This window comes from Paraphaeosphaeria sporulosa (assembly GCF_001642045.1).
Source record: "Paraphaeosphaeria sporulosa strain AP3s5-JAC2a unplaced genomic scaffold CC84scaffold_7, whole genome shotgun sequence".
Lineage (NCBI taxonomy): Eukaryota > Fungi > Ascomycota > Dothideomycetes > Pleosporales > Didymosphaeriaceae > Paraphaeosphaeria > Paraphaeosphaeria sporulosa.
Window position 1 is genome coordinate 601,209 of NW_017253366.1, and position 19,537 is coordinate 620,745.

A 19,537-nucleotide genomic window follows, 5' to 3' on the forward strand; every position below is an offset into this window, starting at 1 on the left:
TACGATCGAACAAGGTTGGGAAACAGAGCGAAATGCGGGGTCCGCGCCGCAACCGAGGTCTCCACAGGTGCAAGCATTACACGTGCGGCTCGCTCGCGCATTTCTCCCTTTGGAGACGTTGATGACCCAGCCGTCGTGGAACTACCCGATGAGGATTACAATAAACGTTCAAGTTGCTCTTGATGGGCACCGCATGCGTGAAATCCAGATTGCAGTAGAATTATCATCGATCATCGACCGTGTACAAGTAGAAAATACAATGCTAAAGGTATATGCGCGCTCGTACAAACCACGGAAAAGAAGAACTAACAAAGGAAATTCGTTGACGAGGTATCTCTGCCAAAAACGCCACCCAAGACCTCTGTACAAAACCGATGCCAAACCAATCCATCGCTATGCAAAACCCATGTTTAAATCATGTTGGTCGAATCCAGATCCATTATCGAGCTTTCAGGCGCAATGCTGGTCGGCGCGAGGCTGTGGGAGCTCCTCTTCCGACTGTCCACACTCATTGCTCCGCTCATTACCCTCACCACCTTCTTGTTGTTCGGCCGCGCAACGAGTACCTGCGCAGGGCACACCACAATCTCGTCATCTCCTTCTCCGAAATCATCTCCTTTCTTCACCACCAATGGGAACAGCACAATCTTGACAATTGCGTTGCGCGCCTCGAGTTCGTCGTTTGACGTCTCTTGTCCCGAGCGCTCGTTCATGAGGGACGCGTTGAACGTTACTTTGGCGACCAGGTCGCCGTTGGTGTCGTACTCAGGCTGCAGCGGTGGCAGCATGATGTATTCTGCGCGCTGCGTGCGCATTTCAATGGAAAGAGAGACCGCCAGCCGCATGACGTTGCGCAGCGATTCTTGGATCTGCCGTTGCAGATGCGATGGGGGCGGCAGCAGAGTGGCGAGTGTGCTGTATATCTCGTGGACGACAGCCTCCGTGTCCTGGGCGCGTTGTTGGACAAAGGGTTCGCGCTTCGAGAGCAAGCTAAGGGTGATGGCACGCCATTGAGCCACGGCGCGTGTAGGCCCCACCTCTGAAAGTGTCTTCTCTAGCGACTTGAGCTTCTGTCGCTGTTCTCTGTCCATACCGAAAAGGTATCTGGTAAAGACGTATTCCCAGATCATTGTCATGACCACCGACATGAAGACGTCTCGACGCTTCACACGATCCGCGAGAAGCATATCGACATCCGAGCCATCGAGGATGGCGTTGTCCAGGCGGGTGTCGATCTTTTGTCGAGTGGCGGTGTCCAATCTGGTATCTGCAGTGACTTCGGACGACAGGCGGCAAGCACGAGCATCTGAAAATTTAGAGAAGCGCAATACCCACTGCTGGACGTGCTGGCAAAGCTGTTGGCAAGCGCTGTCAAAGTAGTCCTCGTCGCGCACAGTGAGGAAGCTTTCGTTCGGCTTCTTGGTCTCCAATATCTGCTGTTGCAACTTCTTGATCTGTTCGCGTGCGCCCTCAAGCTCGGCGTTCAGACGGTTGATTTCGGCGTTGCGCTCGTCGATGGCAAGTCCAATCTCTGCAGCTATTGCAGCCTGCATGCCTTTCGTGAGATGATTGTGTTCAGCCCGTAGTTGCTCGAGCTCCCGAGTAGATTGTTGCCATTGGTCTTGGACTTGTTGACCTTCAGCTTGGAGTTGCGCATATCGTGCATTGGCGTCATTGGTAAGGTTGCGATTGGCGTCAGTGAGTTGGTTGTTCAATTCGGTCAGTCTGCCAATCTCTTGTTGAAGTCGCTGCAAAGTGTCGCGGAGCTGTCCGATGTCGATGTCTTTCTGGTGCAGCTCACGATCACGTGCTTCTACAGCCTCGGAGACGACTTGCTGGTCAACATCACGCTGCTGGGAGGCTTGCTGGAGTATTTCCTCAGCCTTGAGTCTTGCCTCTTCGAGCGATCTGTTTTGAGCCGCGAGATTTTCAAGTTGCGACTGCAAGTCCAAGATTTGTATACTTTGTCGCTTGCGTACGCTGGGTGGCCGTGTCGGTGACATCGGCGAGCCTTGGGCTTCACCCCATGCCTCCTACAAACTTGTTAGCTACCGTGGACACATTGTCACGACGCGTTATTCAACTTACGTAGACATCAGGCATTTCGGCACGACCCTTGCCTTTATCCTTCACTGGGTCGTACTTGGACGAGCTGGCTATACCCGCGGCGATGGCTGCGGTTGCTCCGGCAGCGAGTGCGATGCCTGCGAGATTAGACTGCGACTTAGCGTCATGAGCACGGGCCTCGCCAATCTTGGCCGCAGCTCGAAGGTCACCTGACCTGCTCCTGTCAACTCTTCGCAGAGAACTTGCTGATCGGTTGCTCATTGCGCTCAGCGGGCGATCTGCATCTGGGCTCCTCATGTTGACAGAACGATCGCTGAACACGCTTGGCGACCGCTGCTCTGCGATCCGCACCTTGATTGGATCAGTGGTAGTGGGAGAGTGATCGTGTGGGAGTCGGCGGGCGGGACTCAAGGTCATTGTACGATCGACGCTCTCGTGAACTTGCTGCCATGGTGATCCCTTTCTCTGCACAGGTGGTGAGGTGTCGATCTTCGAAGGAACGTTCTTGCGGCTTGCGGGGGTCGGTGTAACAGGAGGCGGCGACTTCATGCGCTCGGAGAAGGACTTGGGACTCTGGCTTCGTCGAGACGACTTCACTTCACGATCGGGCAGTCCGGCTTCCGAAACCTTTCTGGCGTGTCTCTTCTGCAAAGGCGAGTCATCCGGACTAGCCTCCTTGATGGGGTCGAGCACGCTGCTTGGTGTACGCATGTGCTTGTTCGACGGTGTCGACAGTTTTCGAACTTGCTCTGCTTTCTTTTCAGTTGGATCACCAAAGATTGACTTGTAGGGTTGCTGCTGCTTGACATCCCTTTCAGGTGAGGATAGTTTCTTGTCTGACTCCGAGGGTATATGCTTGTCGTGGCGTTGTGAATCGCGGGTATTTCGAGCAGAAGCCGCGACGGCGACAGCTGCTGCGCCGGCGGTAGCTGCTCCGATCTTGGCGGCGGGTGAAGACTCGCCATATTGACGCGTTGAAGGCGACGAATCGAACAGGTACGATGAGCGCTCTCTGGTGGCCGAATCGATCGCGTTGGGCGATGCGACTGCTGCGAGAGACGGAAGTTCCGGTAGTGACGGGCTTCGCGATCGCACTTCATCATGTTCCTCCAAAGCTCGGGACCGATGCGGTGTTACTGGCTCCTTAGAACGCGGCTTCTTGTTGCTGTCCGCCTCTTCAACCGGCTGGTTTGAACCCTTGGACTTTCTTGGTGTTTCAAAGGTCGTATCATGATAGCCGCTGTCACGGACGTCGGCGTATGTGGGCAACTGCGGGGATTTTGGTACCGTGGGCGAGTCTGCCACGTGTACGCCGCTGTCGCGTATATCACCAAATGACCAGGTAGGCTCAATGATCGGCGAGTGACCTCCAACTCCTGTAGGATGCACTGTAGTATCCAAATTTGATTTGTCTGCACTTGAATGTGCAAGTTCCTGTGTGCGCGATGATGCTAGAGAACTCGGGTCTTCCGGAATAGAAAGATCGTGCTGCGATGGCCCTGAAAGATGCAAACGTTTCTCCTCAGGTTCTGCTTCTGGCGGTACAGGGTGCTCTCGTCGCTTGTGATTCGGGGACATGTGTCCTGCATTTTCTTGCTCGAGCGACCGGCTTGTTGATGACACATAAAAGGGATCTGATTGTGACACGTGTCGTCCCTTTTGCTCAGGCATATCATTCAATGTTCTTTCGATGAAATCGTTGTCCTTCTCTTCACGCTCCTTCCCTCGACTCTTTGAGTCTTTCTTTCCCTTCTTTTTTGCTGGCGGCGCCCACTCTTCCTCTATTTCTTCCTCATGTGCGTGCTTTCCCTGGACGCTGAAGCCCGTGCGCTCCTCTGGCGTCGGTAAGGCAGGGAACGGGTACTCACTCGGCTCAACACCACCCAATGACTTCGGAATCTGATCAAACGTGGGAGGCAGTTCCATCCCTTCACTCTTCTTTTCCTCCTTCTTGTCGGAGATAACCGCAGCAAGAGCTGCTGCGCTGGCTGCTGCCACCATTGTCTCGGGAACGATGCTCTTCTTTTTCTTCTTGTTCTTCTTGCCTGCGCCTTCATCCCATGTTAAATCATTCCTATTTACGATCTTCTTTGACTCCACTGAGTCCTCTACAGATCGTTGTTGTTCAAAATCCTCCTCGAATGGAGTGATTGCACCTGATAGCATATCGGAATCCTGTACTGACTCTGTAGTATTAGCTCGCTTTGAGGCCGCTTTGTCTTCCCTACCCTTCCTCTTTGGCTGCTCGTCCCAGAAGTCATCTGTAGTCTCTAAGGTAGCTTCAGGCATGGGTCGGTCACGGGACAGTTCGTCGACAGAAGGCCCAGTCGTGGGAATTTCAACAGCGGGAGAACCGACACCATCTTGCACAAGAGAAGCTCGCTTCTTCTTGCCCTTCGCCTTCTTCCCTTTCGATCCAGACGACCAGAGCTCTTCAGGATCAGCTTCCTCTAGTACACCAGGTGGGGATTTGCGCTGAGCGAACGTCGGATCATTGAGGATATCCATAGGATCGAACGTCGGGGCACTCTCAGCAGCGACTGCCACAATAGGCTGAGGCGCCTCCTTCACTGTAGGTACTTCGGATTCTGGAGATGTCGGAGACGGTGAACGACCCAGGTTGCCGAATTTGGACTTGCTCGCTCCATGCCGGGCAGCCGCAACGTCGTCGTCTGGTGCGATGTCGCGCACGCTCTGAGGCGAGCTTGTTCGGTGGAATGCCGGGTCATTAAGTACCAGATCAGTGTTGAAGCCGGACTCCTTTAGGCCTGCCGCGACTGTGGCAGCGAAGTCAATATCGTGTTCAGGAGACTTCGCACGAGGTTCATCTATGATGGCTCTCGGTACATCGAATTGCTTGAATTGAACGTCCTCGGGCACAGCTTCATGGATATCGCGAGCTGTTTCCTCCTGGATCTTTGGTGCTCTGGCCTTGGAAGCTAGAGTTTCCTCGGGTGTAGGTGGCTCGAACATCGCAGCGAGCTTATGTTTCTTGTTCTTCTTCTTGGCTGCGTTTGAAGGTGTCGACAGCTGTGGAAGCTCCACTGTAGGACTCGAGACAGGTTCAGTGATGCTGGTATCTCTGGAAGATGTGGCTTGGGGAAGGTCAATGACGGGAGTTGCTTCAGTGGCTGGCGCAGCAACCGCCGGAGAGTTTGGTTTGATGACTTGCGTTGGCTCATCATCAACGGCAGCTTCCATTTTCTTTGACTTGCGCTTGTCTTTCTTGCTTTTCTTGATTGGAAGTGCCCACTCATCCTCTACTTCAGGCCCAGGCACTCCGGGAGTCTCATCGATTATAGCGGGGACCTGCTCTTCGACATGAGACGAGTTAAGGTCGACGAGGCTGGGTTCAGGCACTTGATATTCGCTTGGAAGAGCGACAGATGACTCCATTGTCGTGCTTTTGGTTTGAATGTCTTCAGCGGGAAGGTCTCGTACAGGCTCTGCCTCGATAGGGTCCTGAGTGTCGGCTGATAGCTTTTCGGATTCGACTGTAGTTGCCGTTTCGTTGACCGGTGTAGCAGGCTCAAAAAGTTCGAAAGCAGCTGCTTTGCCGTTCTTCTTCTTGTCCCTTTTGCTCTGTTTGCGTGAAAGAGCAGTAGAAACAGCTGGCTCATCTTCGACCACAGGCATGACGCTGGGCCTCTCTTGGATAGTAGGTGGAGATGTGGTCGAGGGCAAGGCACGGGGTTCGTCACGCGTGATGAAATCCGTCTCAGGCGCTGTCATTAGCTCAGGCAATTTCATTGTAGGTTCAGCTAGTGCAGACGCAGGGGCGACGAAGATATCTTGTTCTTCAGTCGTTGGCTGTGGCTCAGTTGACGTTGGTGCGCCATCGCGGGTGCCTGTCGAAAGTGTAGGCTCTGAAGATTCAGCTACCGGTTCGTCCCAGGTCAGCGCTGCAGTTTTGGCTTTCTTCTTCTCCTTCTTGCTAAGCTTGCGAGAGAGTGGCGCGGAATCCTCTTTAGGCTTTTCGGGCTCCGGAATAGTTGGGACCAATACTTCATCCGCGCGTGCGGTGGGATCAGTGATAATGACTTCAGGCTCTGCTGTAGGAGTGTCGCGGTCCTCAGGTGTGGGTGTGAGGTCGTCGGCTTCTTTACTTGGCTCATCCCCCAACACAGCTTGCTGCTTCGCTTTCTTCTTGTCCTTGTTGCTCAGCTTGCGAGCTAAGGGGGCCACTTTCTCAACTGTGTCTGGCACTTCCGATGGCTCCTTGGCCATGGTGACTTCTGGGACTGCGACTGGTTCTGGGTCTTGCATGTTAATGTCATTGTCTTGAGGGGTATCAATGGCCTCAAGGGACTTGGCGGTCGGCTCATCCCATGCCAAAGCGGCCTGTTTTGCTTTCTTCTTGTCTTTCTTGCTGAGTTTGCGCAACAAAGCAGGTGCTTCTTCCACGAGTGGTTTTGAGAGTTCAACTGGAGCCACACCAATTTCTGTTATCGGCTCTGCTGAAACTGTGGTATCACTCCCTCGAGCGACAGTGGGCGCCGATTCAGTGGCTTTCTGCTGTTCCATCTGCTCAACGAGTTGCTCAAGGTTTGTCTCAACAGGCTCGGACGCTGGTACAGAGGTGATCTCATCCGTGGGCTGATCCCGGCTGAATGTGGTACCTCTGGTTTTCTTCTTATCCTTTTGGCTTTGCATACGGGATAGAGCTAGAATATCCTCTTCGGTCACAGGATCAGGGACGACCTCCTCCATTTTCGCAATCCCTTCGGGCTCGGCTGGTGTTGAGGGCTCAGAAAATTCAGAAGTAGCGGCCTTGCCCTTCTTGGTTTTTTTCTTGTCTTTCTTGCTGAGCTTACTGACTACATCGAACATGGACGTAGGCGTTGGAGTGGGAGCTTCAGCCACATCGTCCACAGAAAGCTGGCGATCAAGGGCTTCGGAACGTTGCTTGAGGTCAGCAACTTCATCTTGAACCGCTTGAAGCAAAGGCGATAGCGGGGCAGGTCTGGCCAGATCCGTTGAGTGATCGATGGGGGTGGCATACGCCTCAAGCGGAGCGGACCGTGGAAGGGAAGTTTGGCTTTCGATGAAGGACGGCTCGACCACGCTGGCGTGTGCTTCCTCAGGGGCGTCTCGAACGAGGGGCTCTAGAAGCGGCTCGCTTGTTATTTCCTCAGCGGGTGGAAGTAATTTCTCTTGTTGGCGCTCCTCCCGAAGTGAGGTTGAAGGATCATCTACAGTCGTTGGCTCATGACGTAGCTCAACTTCCTTCTCAACGATAGGCGTGGCGGCTTCCGAGGTGGACTTGCTTTTCTTCGCCTTCTTCTTATCCTTCTTGGATTTCTTGACAGGGAGGGGCCACTCATCGTCTTGCACCTCTTTCGGCGCATCCTCAGGCACATAGGTAGTTGCAACTGGCTCTAGAGCGTGCCCAATAGGCGGTGCTTCAGCAGCTGGCTGGGCGGGCAGGGTTCCGACAAATGTTTCGGTTGGCAACGCCTCAGCAGCTGGTTCGAGCTGCATTTCCGGCTCAGCAGGCGCGGAAGACTCGGTTTGATGTACATGTTCCGACGCCATAGGAAAGCTTGACTCTGCAACCTCTTGGGGCGTCTCAGTGATCGCCTCCTTCTCTATCTTCCCTTTCTTGTTGTCTTTCTTGGAAGATTTTCGACTAATGGGTGCCCATTCGTCCTCGGCTTGAGGTTGTTCGGAAGTTTCGATTTGCGTGATTTGCGCAGGTTTTGCGTTTGACTCTTGACGAGGTTCGAATTCAACTGCAGATGGGTGCGGCACGTCGTGAGCGGGTTCGAACGGTAAGACTGTTGCGGGTTCGATCTGTGTAAGCCCCGCGATTGGCTCACTTGCCGACTCGGGCTTGATATCTGGAGACTGAGAAGAGACAGGTAGATTGGATGCGTTATTCCTGATGTCGGACACGGCAGTAGGCTCCAATGGCACTGGCTCAACGAGGGGCTCGCTCGCACCTTCTTTGGCTATATCGATGAGATCAGGTGTCTGTGGTTCGGCTTCTATCACATTTTGAACCTTCTTGTTCTTCTTCCCTTTTTTGCCTTTCTTGGGAGCAAAGTTGGCTTGTCCGTCTTCGCGCTGTGCATCCTTCGATCGAGGGTCGCTGGATTCTATGATAGGTTCTGTTGAAGTATCGACGGTTTCGCTCTCAACAATGGGCAAAGATGAAGCCTCCGTTGGTGGGTGTTCAAGCATCTGCAAAGTCTCGATCGGAGCATGCTCGACGACCCCAGGTGTAGGAACATCGACATCGGGTGCTGTGAGGTCCTCGACAGTTTCGCGTGTAAGCAAGGGCTCGGATATGTATTCTTGGGTGGGCTCCTGGACAGACTCCTGGACGGGTTCCTGGTTGAGCTCCGGCATTGGCTCCTCAAGTGAAGGTGCGCGTTCAATGATTGGTTCCACATCCAGGGTGGAAGCCGCGGCTTTCTTTTTAGCCTTCTTCTCTGTTTTGCTAAGCTTGCGCTCCAGCACAGGCTTCTCAACCTCCACGATTTCTGTCGATACCATTTGCACTGGCTCGGCAGGCACCTCTGCTGGCGACGGCTCATTGCCCCTGTCCGCTTCGATAGAGTCCAGCGCTGCCGGCACTTCGGGAACCACCTCAGCGTTGTCAAGAAGAGGCTCACTGATCTCAGCGATGGGCGTTTGCGGTCCGGATTTCTTGCCTTTGCCCTTCTTACTCTTCTTTTTGGGAGCAGGAGCAGCCAATCCATCCTCGAGATCTGTTGGAGGTCCAGATGAAGTGGTGGGCCCTGTTTGAGCGTCTGGCTCTGCAGTAGGAACGGAAATCGGCCTAGTGACGTCTTCGACAGCCGTCTGTGCAGTATGTTTTTGCACTGAAGCTTCGGTGTAGACCGGAGTTGGCTGTGCTTCTTCAACGACCGGTGCGGCAAGACCTTGTTGCTCTGCAGCTTCGGTATCAAGCTGAGTTGGCTGTACTTTTTCAATAATCGCCGTGGGAAGATCTTGTTGCGTTGAGACCTCAGCTTCAGTTGGTGGTAGAGACGATTCTTCCGTCACGGGGGTAGCAAGAGAAACCTTGCGCTTATTCTTCTTGCCCTTCTTTTTCGACAAAGATGCCGCCCATTCATCCTCAGGCTCTGCGACGGGCCTAGTCCCAGGCTGTGCGATCTCGGAGTGCTTGCTTTCTTCAATAGGCTGTTGAGTATGTGGCTGCTCTTCAGGTTGTGGTTCTGGCACTGGCTCGGCCTGAGATTCGGCACCTTCCGTGAGCTTCGGCTCTTCGATAGGTTGCTCAATCGTGGCTTCCTGTCCTAGAGGCTCTTGTGGCATCGTTTTGGCATCTTCAATCTCTGTTGGCGCGTCGATAGGTACCTCAGGAGCGATCTTTTCTTCGGCGGGACGTTCCACAAGCGCCTCGGGGATAGGCGTCGCTGTTCCAGATTTCTTGCCCTTCTTCCCCTTCTTCTTCTTCGCAGGCAAAACGGCCAACTCATCGACGTCAGCCTCTTCTTGTTTCGGCTCAGATGTAGGAACGATCTGAGCATCGTCGATCTTGGGGTCCTCGGGAATGTCTCGAGACTCCACGACCTCAACGGAGGGCACGGCAATGTCTTCCGCCACTGGCTGAGCATCGGCTGTCGCAACATCCTTTGAAAGCTTTTCTTTAATCTCAGGGACTTCCTCAGCAAGGGGTTCAATCACAGGAGTCGCTGTGCCGGACTTCTTGCCCTTCTTGCCCTTCTTCTTCGCGGGGATAGGTGCCCATTCGTCAACTGCGGTCTCCTCCTGCTCGGGTGTAGGTTGTGAGATAGATTCTGCGGGTTTGTCCTCTTGAAGTACCTGCGCGGGGCTTTGTTGAACGTCCTTGACGCTGTCGTCGATGGCCGCAGGGACAATGTGTGCCTCATGAGTAGCAGCAACATCGTTAACCTCTGGAATAACAGGCGCGATTTCGCGTGAGCTGTCGGTTTGCACTTCAGGAATGTCTTCGACAATTGACGTTGATGGTTCCGAAACCTTGCCCTTACCATTCTTCGCCTTCTTTTTGGCCTTCTTTGACAGTCCACTCAACTCATCCACAACCTGTACTTCGGTCACAGGTGCCGTTGGTGTAGTGGATGCTTGCTCTGTGGAGTCCGCTGCAAGCACATGCGTCTCAACAGTGTCGGGCGTGGGCTCCAATGGCGCTTGTTCAAGTGGAACTTCAGAGAGAATCTCCTTCGACGCCTCAACCTGGGTAGTAGGAGCAGCACTGAGTGGCTCTTCGGCCGGGCTCTCAATGCGCGGGCTGGACTCTTTCTCTTCGACCTCCAGCTGAGGAAAATCTTCAATGACAGGTGTTGCGGTTCCGGAAAGCTTTGCCTTCCCTTTCTTGGCCTTTTTCTTGGCCTTACTTGACATCGAGGGGGAATCGTCTCCGGTAGGCTGTTCAGCCTCGATGGTTGAGTGGGGGACTGCATGTTTAACAGGCTCGGGAAGCGCAGCCATTTCGATGGCTTCTTCGGGGACAGGGGCAGAAGGGGCGACTTCAGAATCTACTGGTGTGGTAAGAGCGACGTCTTGACCAAGCTCGTCGCTCTGCGTTTCGGGCACCTTGAGATCAGCATCAAGATCCACATGCGCTTCGGCGGTTGCTACATCAGGCTGTGCTTCGACTGCGACGGTAGCATGGTCCTCGACTGTGGCAGTAGGCTGCTCCTTGATCGTGGCCGTAGTCTGTTCATCGACCGTAGCGGCAGCCCGTTCGACCTCCCCAGCCACCTCAGGTACACCATCCGCAACCGGCGTCGCCGTTCCCGACTGCTTAGCCTTAGTCTTCTTCGCCTTCTTCTTGTCCTTCTTCGATAGTCCAGCCCAGTTATCTTCCACTGGTTCCTGCACTTGCTCTTTTGTGTCAAGAGTCGAGACCTCTTCGTTGGGCACGGCAATTGTTTCGATACTAGGTTCGGGCTCGGCGTCTTCGCTGGGCACGACAACTTGCTCTACGGCAGGCTCCAATTGAGAGTCCCCGACGGGTACCGCAGTTGGCTCAACGACAAGTTCGGGCCGTGCTTCAGCAACGAGTTCAGGGATGGGAGTGGAAGTGCCAGATTGGTCCTTGCTCTTCTTCGCTTTCTTATTTTTCTTGGAAATCTTCGTAGGTGGCGCTGGTTCTTCGACAAATTGGCTCCCTGATGGTGGTGCAGGGTCGATCGGTGTGGGTACGACTGGGGCGTCCGCTTCGTTGTGGCTATCCCCTTCTGGGACGCCATCGCGAGAACTCTGGGCGATATCCAGATCAGTTGGCTCGGCTACCGGCGCATTCTCCAGCGGTTGTAGCTCTTCGCTGAGCTCAGGGATGCTTGACTGTGACGCATCAGGCACGATACCAGAAGGCTCTTCGACGATCTGTTGCTCGGTGATTTGCTCAAATGCGGGCTCGGCAGTTGGGACCTCGGGCGTGGGCTCCTCAATCGTCGAAGCGCGCTTGCCCTTCTTCCCTTTCTTCTTCTTGGAAGACGAAGGAGCCTCTGGTTCAACGTTGACGATCTTCTCCAGTGAGGTTGCGGCCGTCTCGGAGGGCTCAATTTGAATGCCCTTGACAAGTTCTTCGGTGGCCTGCACTTCGGGCTCGTGTAGGTTTGAAGTAGCAGGTGCGATGACTGGCTCGGATGGAAGAGATAGCTCCTCTTGCTTGGGGTGGGCTAGAGATTCCGATATAGGAATATCGGCAGAGTCGATAACAGTTTGAGTGGGAGGCTCAGGTGCAGCCTCTTCAGCGATGGACTCGCGCTTCTGTTTTCCTTTTTTGCTCTTCTTGTCTTTCTTTGTCGACGAGGAGGCCCAATCATCTTCAAAAGGTTCCTCAGGCGTCTCCGCAGGATGTTCCTCGATTCCCTTCGGCGCAGAAGTAGATAAAATCTCTTCAGAAGGTTCTTGAGCCCCATCAGGTCCAGACGCAGCCAATGACCCTTCACGAAGCTCCAAGCTTTCCTGATCCGCAATTGTCGCTTCCAGTCCCATCTCCCGCTCCACATCAACAGACGCATCTGCCTCAGCGAGCGGGGCTTCCAAAGACCGTTCCACAGCCAGCTCGGGTAGTGTGGTGTCTGCAGCCCCACCGTCGTGGCGCTCTGCATCACCAACGAGACGCTCACCCGTCTCAGACGCTAAAAAAGCATCGTCCTGCGACGCCGCAGGTACCTCTTCGACGACGGACCCGCGTTTCGCCTTCTTCGCTTTCTTCTTGTCTTTCTTGGAGAGCGGCGCAGTGGCTTCGACACTGGCTTCTTCAAGGGCTAGCGTTTCGGGGGCGGGCGGATCTTGCGCCGGTGGATCTGGATCCGGAGGCGGCGGCGGATCGACCATGAGCGGGTCTTTGGCTTCCTCGACCGGAGTCGCTGGGCTCGTGGAGGGTTCGCTGTCAACGACAGAACCACGTTTTGCTTTCTTCGCTTTCTTCTTGTCCTTTTTGGAAAGCGGCACCGTGGCTGCGTTATCCTGAGTAGGTCCATCCTTGGTCTCATCCATAAGAGGTTGCTGTAGTTCATTGCGGCTCTCGTCTACAGACAGAGTTGGAAGAGGGGCTGTTTCATTCCTGTTGACGTCCAGGGCAGGCTTTGCAGGTTCTTGCTCGATTTGACCGTCTGTCTCTGGCTGAGGCACCACAGGGAGTTGCTGGTCGGAAGGGACGTCCCTGGCTTGCTCTTCGGGAAGCGCTGGTGTTGTTGGCCCACTAGTTTCAACGATAGATGCACGCTTCGCTTTCTTAGCTTTCTTCTCGCCCTTTTTCGAAAGTGGTGCAGCTTGGCCTTCTTCGTGAGTCAATTCGGCAACTGGCTCTTCGACGCTCGGCACAGCGGTGGCCTCTCCGTCCTTCGTCTCGTCACCAGGTACGGGAAGGAGAGTTGGTGGCTCAGCCGGTGTTGCTGCGGAAGTAGGGTCGGCAGGCTCCTCGACCACTTGCAGATCCTTCGCTTGCTCAATGGGAGCTTCAGGCGTTGGCGGAGCCGGTACTTCAGCAGTGCGAGTACTCTCAGCTGTTTCCGCTGCCTCGCGTTCCTCCCGAGCGATGCGCTCTCGCTGCTCCTCATCCCACTTCTCCTTCTCTTGCTGCTCCCTTTTCAGCCTCCTCTTTCTCTGGGTAGCCGTCTCTTTCTCCGGAGCCGGAGGAGGGACATATTCGATCCAGGTGCTCTTCGAAGGTTTCAGGGCAGGCATCTCCGGTGCCTGACTCTTTAGCTCCTCTTCTGGTACATTTTCGTCATGCAATAATGCGGGTTCGGCTGGAGACACATCAGTTTGGAGTTCGGAAGGCTGTGCTTCAAGTACTGGCTCGGGGATTTGTTGCACCGGCGTGACAGGCTCGATGTCGATGATAGAGACGCTCTTGCTCTTCTTCTTTTTCTTCTTATCTTTCTTGGACAAAGTTGAGTCGTCAAGTTCCTTCTGTTCCTGTTCCGCGAAACTTGTTTCGGCCTGGGGTTCTGAGGTTGACTGTTCGACCGGGGTGCTATCCTGCTGAAGAAGAGCTTCGGGCTGCGCAATTTCTTGCGGTTCAGAGACGACAACTGTGTCCAGAATGGGTTGCTCAAAGGGAGAGAGAACCTCTTCGCTCGGTGTCGACACAGGAGGTGTGTCCGTTTCACTGGCACCCTTCTTCGCCTTCTTGGCCTTTTTCTTGTCTTTCTTCGAGAGAGGTATGGTAGGCTCTTGTTCGGAGATAGGCTCATCAACGACAGGCCGGAGCTTGGTATCAGCGGAAAGGTCCCGAGAAGTGGGCTGGATCTCAGGCTGGGCGATAGGCTCATCAATGATCGGCTGAACTTCAATTGCAGCGGGAAGTTCCACGGAAGTAGGCTGGATCGCAGGCGCAGCAGCAGCTTCCTGAGCAGTGGGCTCAACGTCGACAGGCTCGGCAGGTGCAGCAACAGTATCCCCAGCCGAAATGTCGCGAGTTTCGAGTTCAGCATCAGCCACGATAGGCGTCACAGTTCCCGACGCCGACTTCCCCTTCTTGCCTTTCTTCTTCTCTTTCTTCGAAAGGACGACCACCTCCTCATCGACAGGCTCCGCAGGCTGCGATATAGTCTTCTCGTCAGCAGTACCAGCACCCTGAGATGCAGGCGTTTTATCCAAAACCGGCACATCTTCGGTTGGCTCAGAAATTTCCAGACCGTGTTGCTCAACAGGCGCGATGATCTCCGCCGCTTGTGCAGCCTCCCCCTCCACATCACGGGCCGCGCTTTCCTCAAAGATAGGTTCATCCGCAGCGGGCATAGGCGGAACCTCAGGCTCGACCTCCTGGCTGATCGATCCTTTCTTCGCCTTCTTCTTCTTGCTCTTCTTCGACAAAGTCCCAGTGACAACCTCCTCTACAGGGTCTTCGGTAGCCGGAGTAGGATCTGACTCAACCGGCTCTGCGACATCTTGACTGGCTTCATCTATCACAGGCTCAGGCAGTGCAGATTCAACACTCTGCTCCGCTACAACAGGCTCCCCAGCTTCCGCGAGGGGATCAATACGCTCATCGACGGCCGGGGTGCTAGGCTCGCTCGCTTTGCCCTTCTTCCCTTTCTTCTTCTTGTCCTTCTTCGACGGCATAGCCCCACCGTCTTCCACATGTGTAGCACCCTCAGCAGAGTTCTCCACAGGCTCGCTGTGCACGGGCGCGTCTGGAGTAGCGGTGAGCACGTGCACGCTAGACTCGATTGGAGGAGAATCCGATGGCCCTGACGTCTTCTGCGAGTCGAGCGGAACAGCGAATGGGATGGTGACATCACTTTCTTTTTGGTCTTTGGGCGCCGCGGAGGAAGGAGCCCGGGTGTCGGAGTTGGGTTCCTGGGATTCTGCGATATCGTCGGGGAGGGTTGAGAGCGGGTCAATGTCGACGGATTTGCCCCTCTTTGCTTTCTTCTTCTTGGCCTTTTTGGAAAGAGGAGTCGCGGGTTCGTCGTCGACGTGGGTAGCAACGGAAGGAGAATAATCTTCTACTGGCTTGTCGTCCACCTGAGTTACTGGTGATGCAGCAAGTTCTTCAGTAGGCGCGACTGGCGTAGCTTCAGGAAGGGGATGGGACTGCTGCTCATCGAGATACCCTGTGACGATCGGCTCAACTTGGGCAGAAGCAGACGGGTCTGATATGACTTTGTCGTCCACTTGGGTCATACGCGGCACAGAACGCTCTTCGGCCTCTGCCACTGACGTAGCTTCTGCAACGAGTTTGGGTTGCTGCTGTTTGGCAGCATCTGCGTTTACATGCTCAACCGGAGCAGGAGCAGAAGATTCCTCAGCTACCTCAGCTTCCATCTGAGTCTCTTGCGGTGCAGCAATCTCTTCAGCAGGCTGGTCTCTCGGGGCCTCAGCCGACTCAACGGGTGTAACTTCCGAAAGGAGCTTGGGCTGGGGAGCGTCTGTAATCATCGATTCAACTCGAGCATCCTCAACGGGCATTTTAGCCTCTGCCTCTTCCGTCAGAGCTGGCTGAACGTCTACAGACTGTCCTTTCTTGCCCTTCTTCTTTTTCTTCTTGTCCTTCTTGGAGAAAGCTTCCGTTGGTGCCTCGATCGCAGTCTCCGCGGGTGCAGGCACATCCTCGGAAAGGGCGTTTTCAGGCATGGGAATGCCATCCGTTGGCTTGTCTTCCGTGATGGTGGTAGGTTCGACCTGGGCAGGATCGATGGGCGTAGGGAATTCTTCCACAGGCTTACCCGCGGTGGCTGTAGTAGACTCGCCCGTGCCATCTTTCGCGAGTACTTTGTCATCCGCCTCATGAACCGTCTCTGTGGTGCTAGGTTCGATATCAACAAGAGAGCCACGTTTTGCCGCCTTCTTCGCCTTCTTCTTGTCCTTCTTGGAGACGGATGCCGGCTCCTCTTCGACCGCAATTTGTACAGATGCATCTTCAAGCGGAGCATCCACTGGCAGGGTAGAATCTTCCACTATTGGCTTATCGTCTGCGGTCGCAGGAGGCTCGGCCGTGATCCCAGTCCTATCTTGCTCCACAAGAGCATCCAGAGTAGCCACCTTTGGCATCGCGCCATCGGCAAGGACATCACTCTCCAGCCGCAACGTGCTTGAATCCTTCACACTAGCTTCAGCAGCGGCCTGCTTCCCCTTCGTGCCCTTTTTCTTCTTCTCGGACTTGGAAACAGGTGCTGCCCACTCGTCCTCGGCTTGCTGTTGCGCCGGCGTGGGGTTGTCCTCTGTAGAGTTCTCTTCGTTGGATAACTGAGTGTCGGAATGTACGGGTGTGGTTGCTTCTTCGATACGCTGGCCTTCGGTGACGATTTCTGACTCAGCAGGCGCGTCGAGGTCTTTACTCTGTTCATCAGCATCAGGGGTAGTAGGCTCAGTAACTGTCTCCGGAGGGACCGTTGCCGACTCATTCGCACCCACAGAACTCCGCTTCGCCGCCTTCTTGGCCTTCTTCTTATCCTTTTTGGACAGAGAAGCGCTCGCCTCATCCGTAACTGGCGGCTCGATCGAAGCCGGAATTTCTTGGCTAGGCTTGTCCTCCAAGGGCGCTTCGGGCTCCGCTGGCACTGGCTTTCCTCTCTGCTCTTCGAGAACGTCGGCGTTTCCAGGTTTGTCTTCAGGTACGAGTTCAGCATTGCTCGGCAACGAATCGGCGAAATCCACAGTGCTAGACTCAGCCGTGTCGTCAACACTAAGCCCCTTGCTCTTCTTCTGCGTTTTCTTGCCTTTCTTCGAAAGCGGGACTGATTGTACAGCTGGCTGTTCGGCCGGTGCAGACACATCCTCCATGGGGTTCTCCTCGGTACGCACAACATCCTCAGCCGGGGAGGAAATCTCCACAGGCTTGTCTTCAACGGTTTGTTCAGGCTCGGCTTGCCTGGCTTCAACATCAAGTCCATTATTGATGGGCTCTTTCATCGGCTTTTCGTCAAGCAGTTCATTATCAACAGGTGTGCCAGGCGTGCCAGACATAATGGGTTCGGCCTTCGCAGCTACAGGATCAGTCTCCCCGGCCTTCCCCTTCTTGCCCTTCTTTTTCCTGTCTTTCTTAGACAGCGGCGCCCAGTCGTCATCTGCCTGCTCAAGAGGTGCGGCAGTATCTTCACCGGGCTTGTCGTCCGCAGCCACAGTCTCCCCATCAACCGAAGGTTGATCGAATGGCTTGGCTGGTTCGGTATCCAGGGGAAGGACAGATTCTGCCGGCTGCTGGACGTCATTGTTCACGCTGAGGTCGCGCGGAACATCGGCGGTGGTGTGGGATGGCGCTTTGGGGGCTGTTTCGATCACGGGGGCGAGGTGTTCAAACTCCAGGGGAGCACTAGGCTGTACGCTTTCACGCTTGTCCGTCTTCGCTTTCCTCTCTTTCTGTTTCTTGCTGGAAGATGTCGGGACCCATTCGTCCGCGGCACCGGGCGCCGAAGGTTCAGGGGCAGTTTCCACCGGAGCTCCCTCTCTGCTAGCTGTTTTGATGGCGGGCTCAGCGACGACTTCTCCGGGGATTGTGGGAGGTTCGGGGATAGGCTCGGAGTGGGTTGCGTCTTCGGTTGATGCTTCAACAGCAGGCTCAGAGATGGTTTCTTTGCGGTCGGTCTGGACCTCTGGTACAGTCTCAGGCAGCGGCTCATTCTCCATTGTCTCAACCGCAGGCGTACCCACACGCTCAGGCGTTGCATCCCCAGAATCCGCGACGAGATACTGCGCCACATCACCAGCGTCGTACACAGACTTGGCTTCTTCAACAGACCGGATATGTTCAAGAGCAGTTCCCTCAGCCACGGGTGGAGGTACAATCTCAGCGCTAGCCTCAACCTTCTCCTCCGTTGGCGATTTCTTACCACTCTTCAAGTCAGACGTGCTCGCCTTCTTCTTCCCCCACCCGAGCGCGCCGAAGAGACTCTTGCCCCAGCCGGACGTAGTTTCAGGCGTGGCAGGTTTCGCCTTCTCGTTCTTGCCCTTCTTCTTGTCCGACGTTTCAGGCGTTGTTTCCTTGGCTGCCTGGACGGTGGATGGAGCAGCGACGAGTTCAGGAGGAGGCGATGGGGTCGAAGACGAAGCAACGAGATACTGCGTTACATCGCCAGCGTCGTAAACAGGCTTGCCTTCGCTCGTGCTGAGTTTGGTCTCTTCCGCGGGCGTGATTTCTTTGCTGAAGGCGGGCTGGAGGACGTCGTGCTCGAACTGTTCTTGGATCGACGCCGCGGCAGGCAACGCCGCATCTGCATCTCTAACAGCCTCAGGCTCGGACGAGAGAGCAGCAGGCTCAACACCAACGACCTGGCTCCCGCGCTTCCCCTTCTTCCCCTTCTTCTTGTCTTTCTTGCTCTTCGACGCAGAGGCAGCGTCTTCAGCTTCAGCGGCTGGTTCGAGTTCCCTTGCAACAGGCTCAATCGCAATCCCGGTGGGCGCAACAAGGCTCAACCTGCTCTCCTGTCTGCTCACCTCCTTCGGCTCCTCAAACAGCCCCATCTTGCTCGCCAGCATCTCCCTCGCCAGGGGACTGTCATCCCCATACCCCATAACCGCGCGCTGCACTGCAACTTCGTCGTTGCTCCGCGGCGCCGTGTTGTCGAGCAGTTTCTGGCGGCGGAATTCCTTGGACAGCATCTCGGGCGATGCGCCGGCACCGGGCTCGCCCACGAGCGTGGCGTCGTCTTCGCCCGTGGGGCGGTCCCACGCGTCTTCGTTGTCGTTGAAGGTAGGGACGTAGGAGGATGCGGAGCCGGGGATGTAGCCTGTGTCGTGTGGCTCGCTCACGTCTTTGGATGAGCTGGGGAGAAAAGGTTCGGTCGGCACGTCTTGCGATGAGCTGGGGAGAAGAGGCTCCTCGACAGCCTGTGCATTGTCAGACAATAAGGGCCGGGATTCCTCGGTGGGCGTCGGTGCCTCCACGGCTTCAGAAACGCTGCCCTTCTTCCCCTTCTTCTTCTTCGCCTTGCCCTTCCCTTTGCTCTCTCTCCTGAGCAGCTCCGGACTAGGCTCTGACTGCTTGGCTTCCTCTACCTTCTTCTCCTGCTGCTCCTCGACAACCTTGGGCTCCTGCACTGGCGCACTAAACCACCCGTCAACCGCATCTGCAGCATCGGCTTCGCGAATCTTGGCATAGTCTTCAGCCGTGAGTTCCTTAGGTGGTTCATTGCTCAGGTCAATACTCTTTCCCTTCGAGCCCTTCTTGCTTTTCTTTGTTTTCTTCGAGCTAGAAAGAGCACGCTCCAACGCAGGACGTTCAGGCTCTGAGGGTGCCGGAAGCGGGGCGGCAGAATCGATGGTATCTGGGTCGGGAGACCCGCCCATGAAGTCGTCTTCGGAAACGACCGGTGATGAAGCGCGATGATGGAGGACAGCCGCGGCGGCGCCTCCTACAAGGGTGCCCAGCGCGGCATCTTGAAGGCGTGAGGAGGACTTGGATGGTGAAGGGTCTCTGGTACGAGTGCCAGGAATGTCTCGCGTCTGGATGTCGTCAATAGGCGGGCTGGGTGCCAAGGGAGCTGTATGCACAGGGCCGCGAGGCAAGTACGGCGTAGCAAAGTGTGCGACATTCTGCCCTGGAAACTGATCTTGC

General features: G+C 55.3%; 1 protein-coding gene across 1 annotated transcript; it reads right to left on the reverse strand.

The window, feature by feature from the left end:
• Nucleotides 1-191: 191 nt before the first annotated feature.
• Nucleotides 192-19,149, reverse strand: CC84DRAFT_860927 (uncharacterized protein; the record flags this gene model as incomplete). Its single annotated transcript, XM_018187664.1, has 2 exons — nucleotides 192-2,033; nucleotides 2,089-19,149. Coding segments are annotated over 2 exons (18,684 nt in total), but the record flags the coding sequence as incomplete, so codon positions are not given.
• Nucleotides 19,150-19,537: the final 388 nt, after the last annotated feature.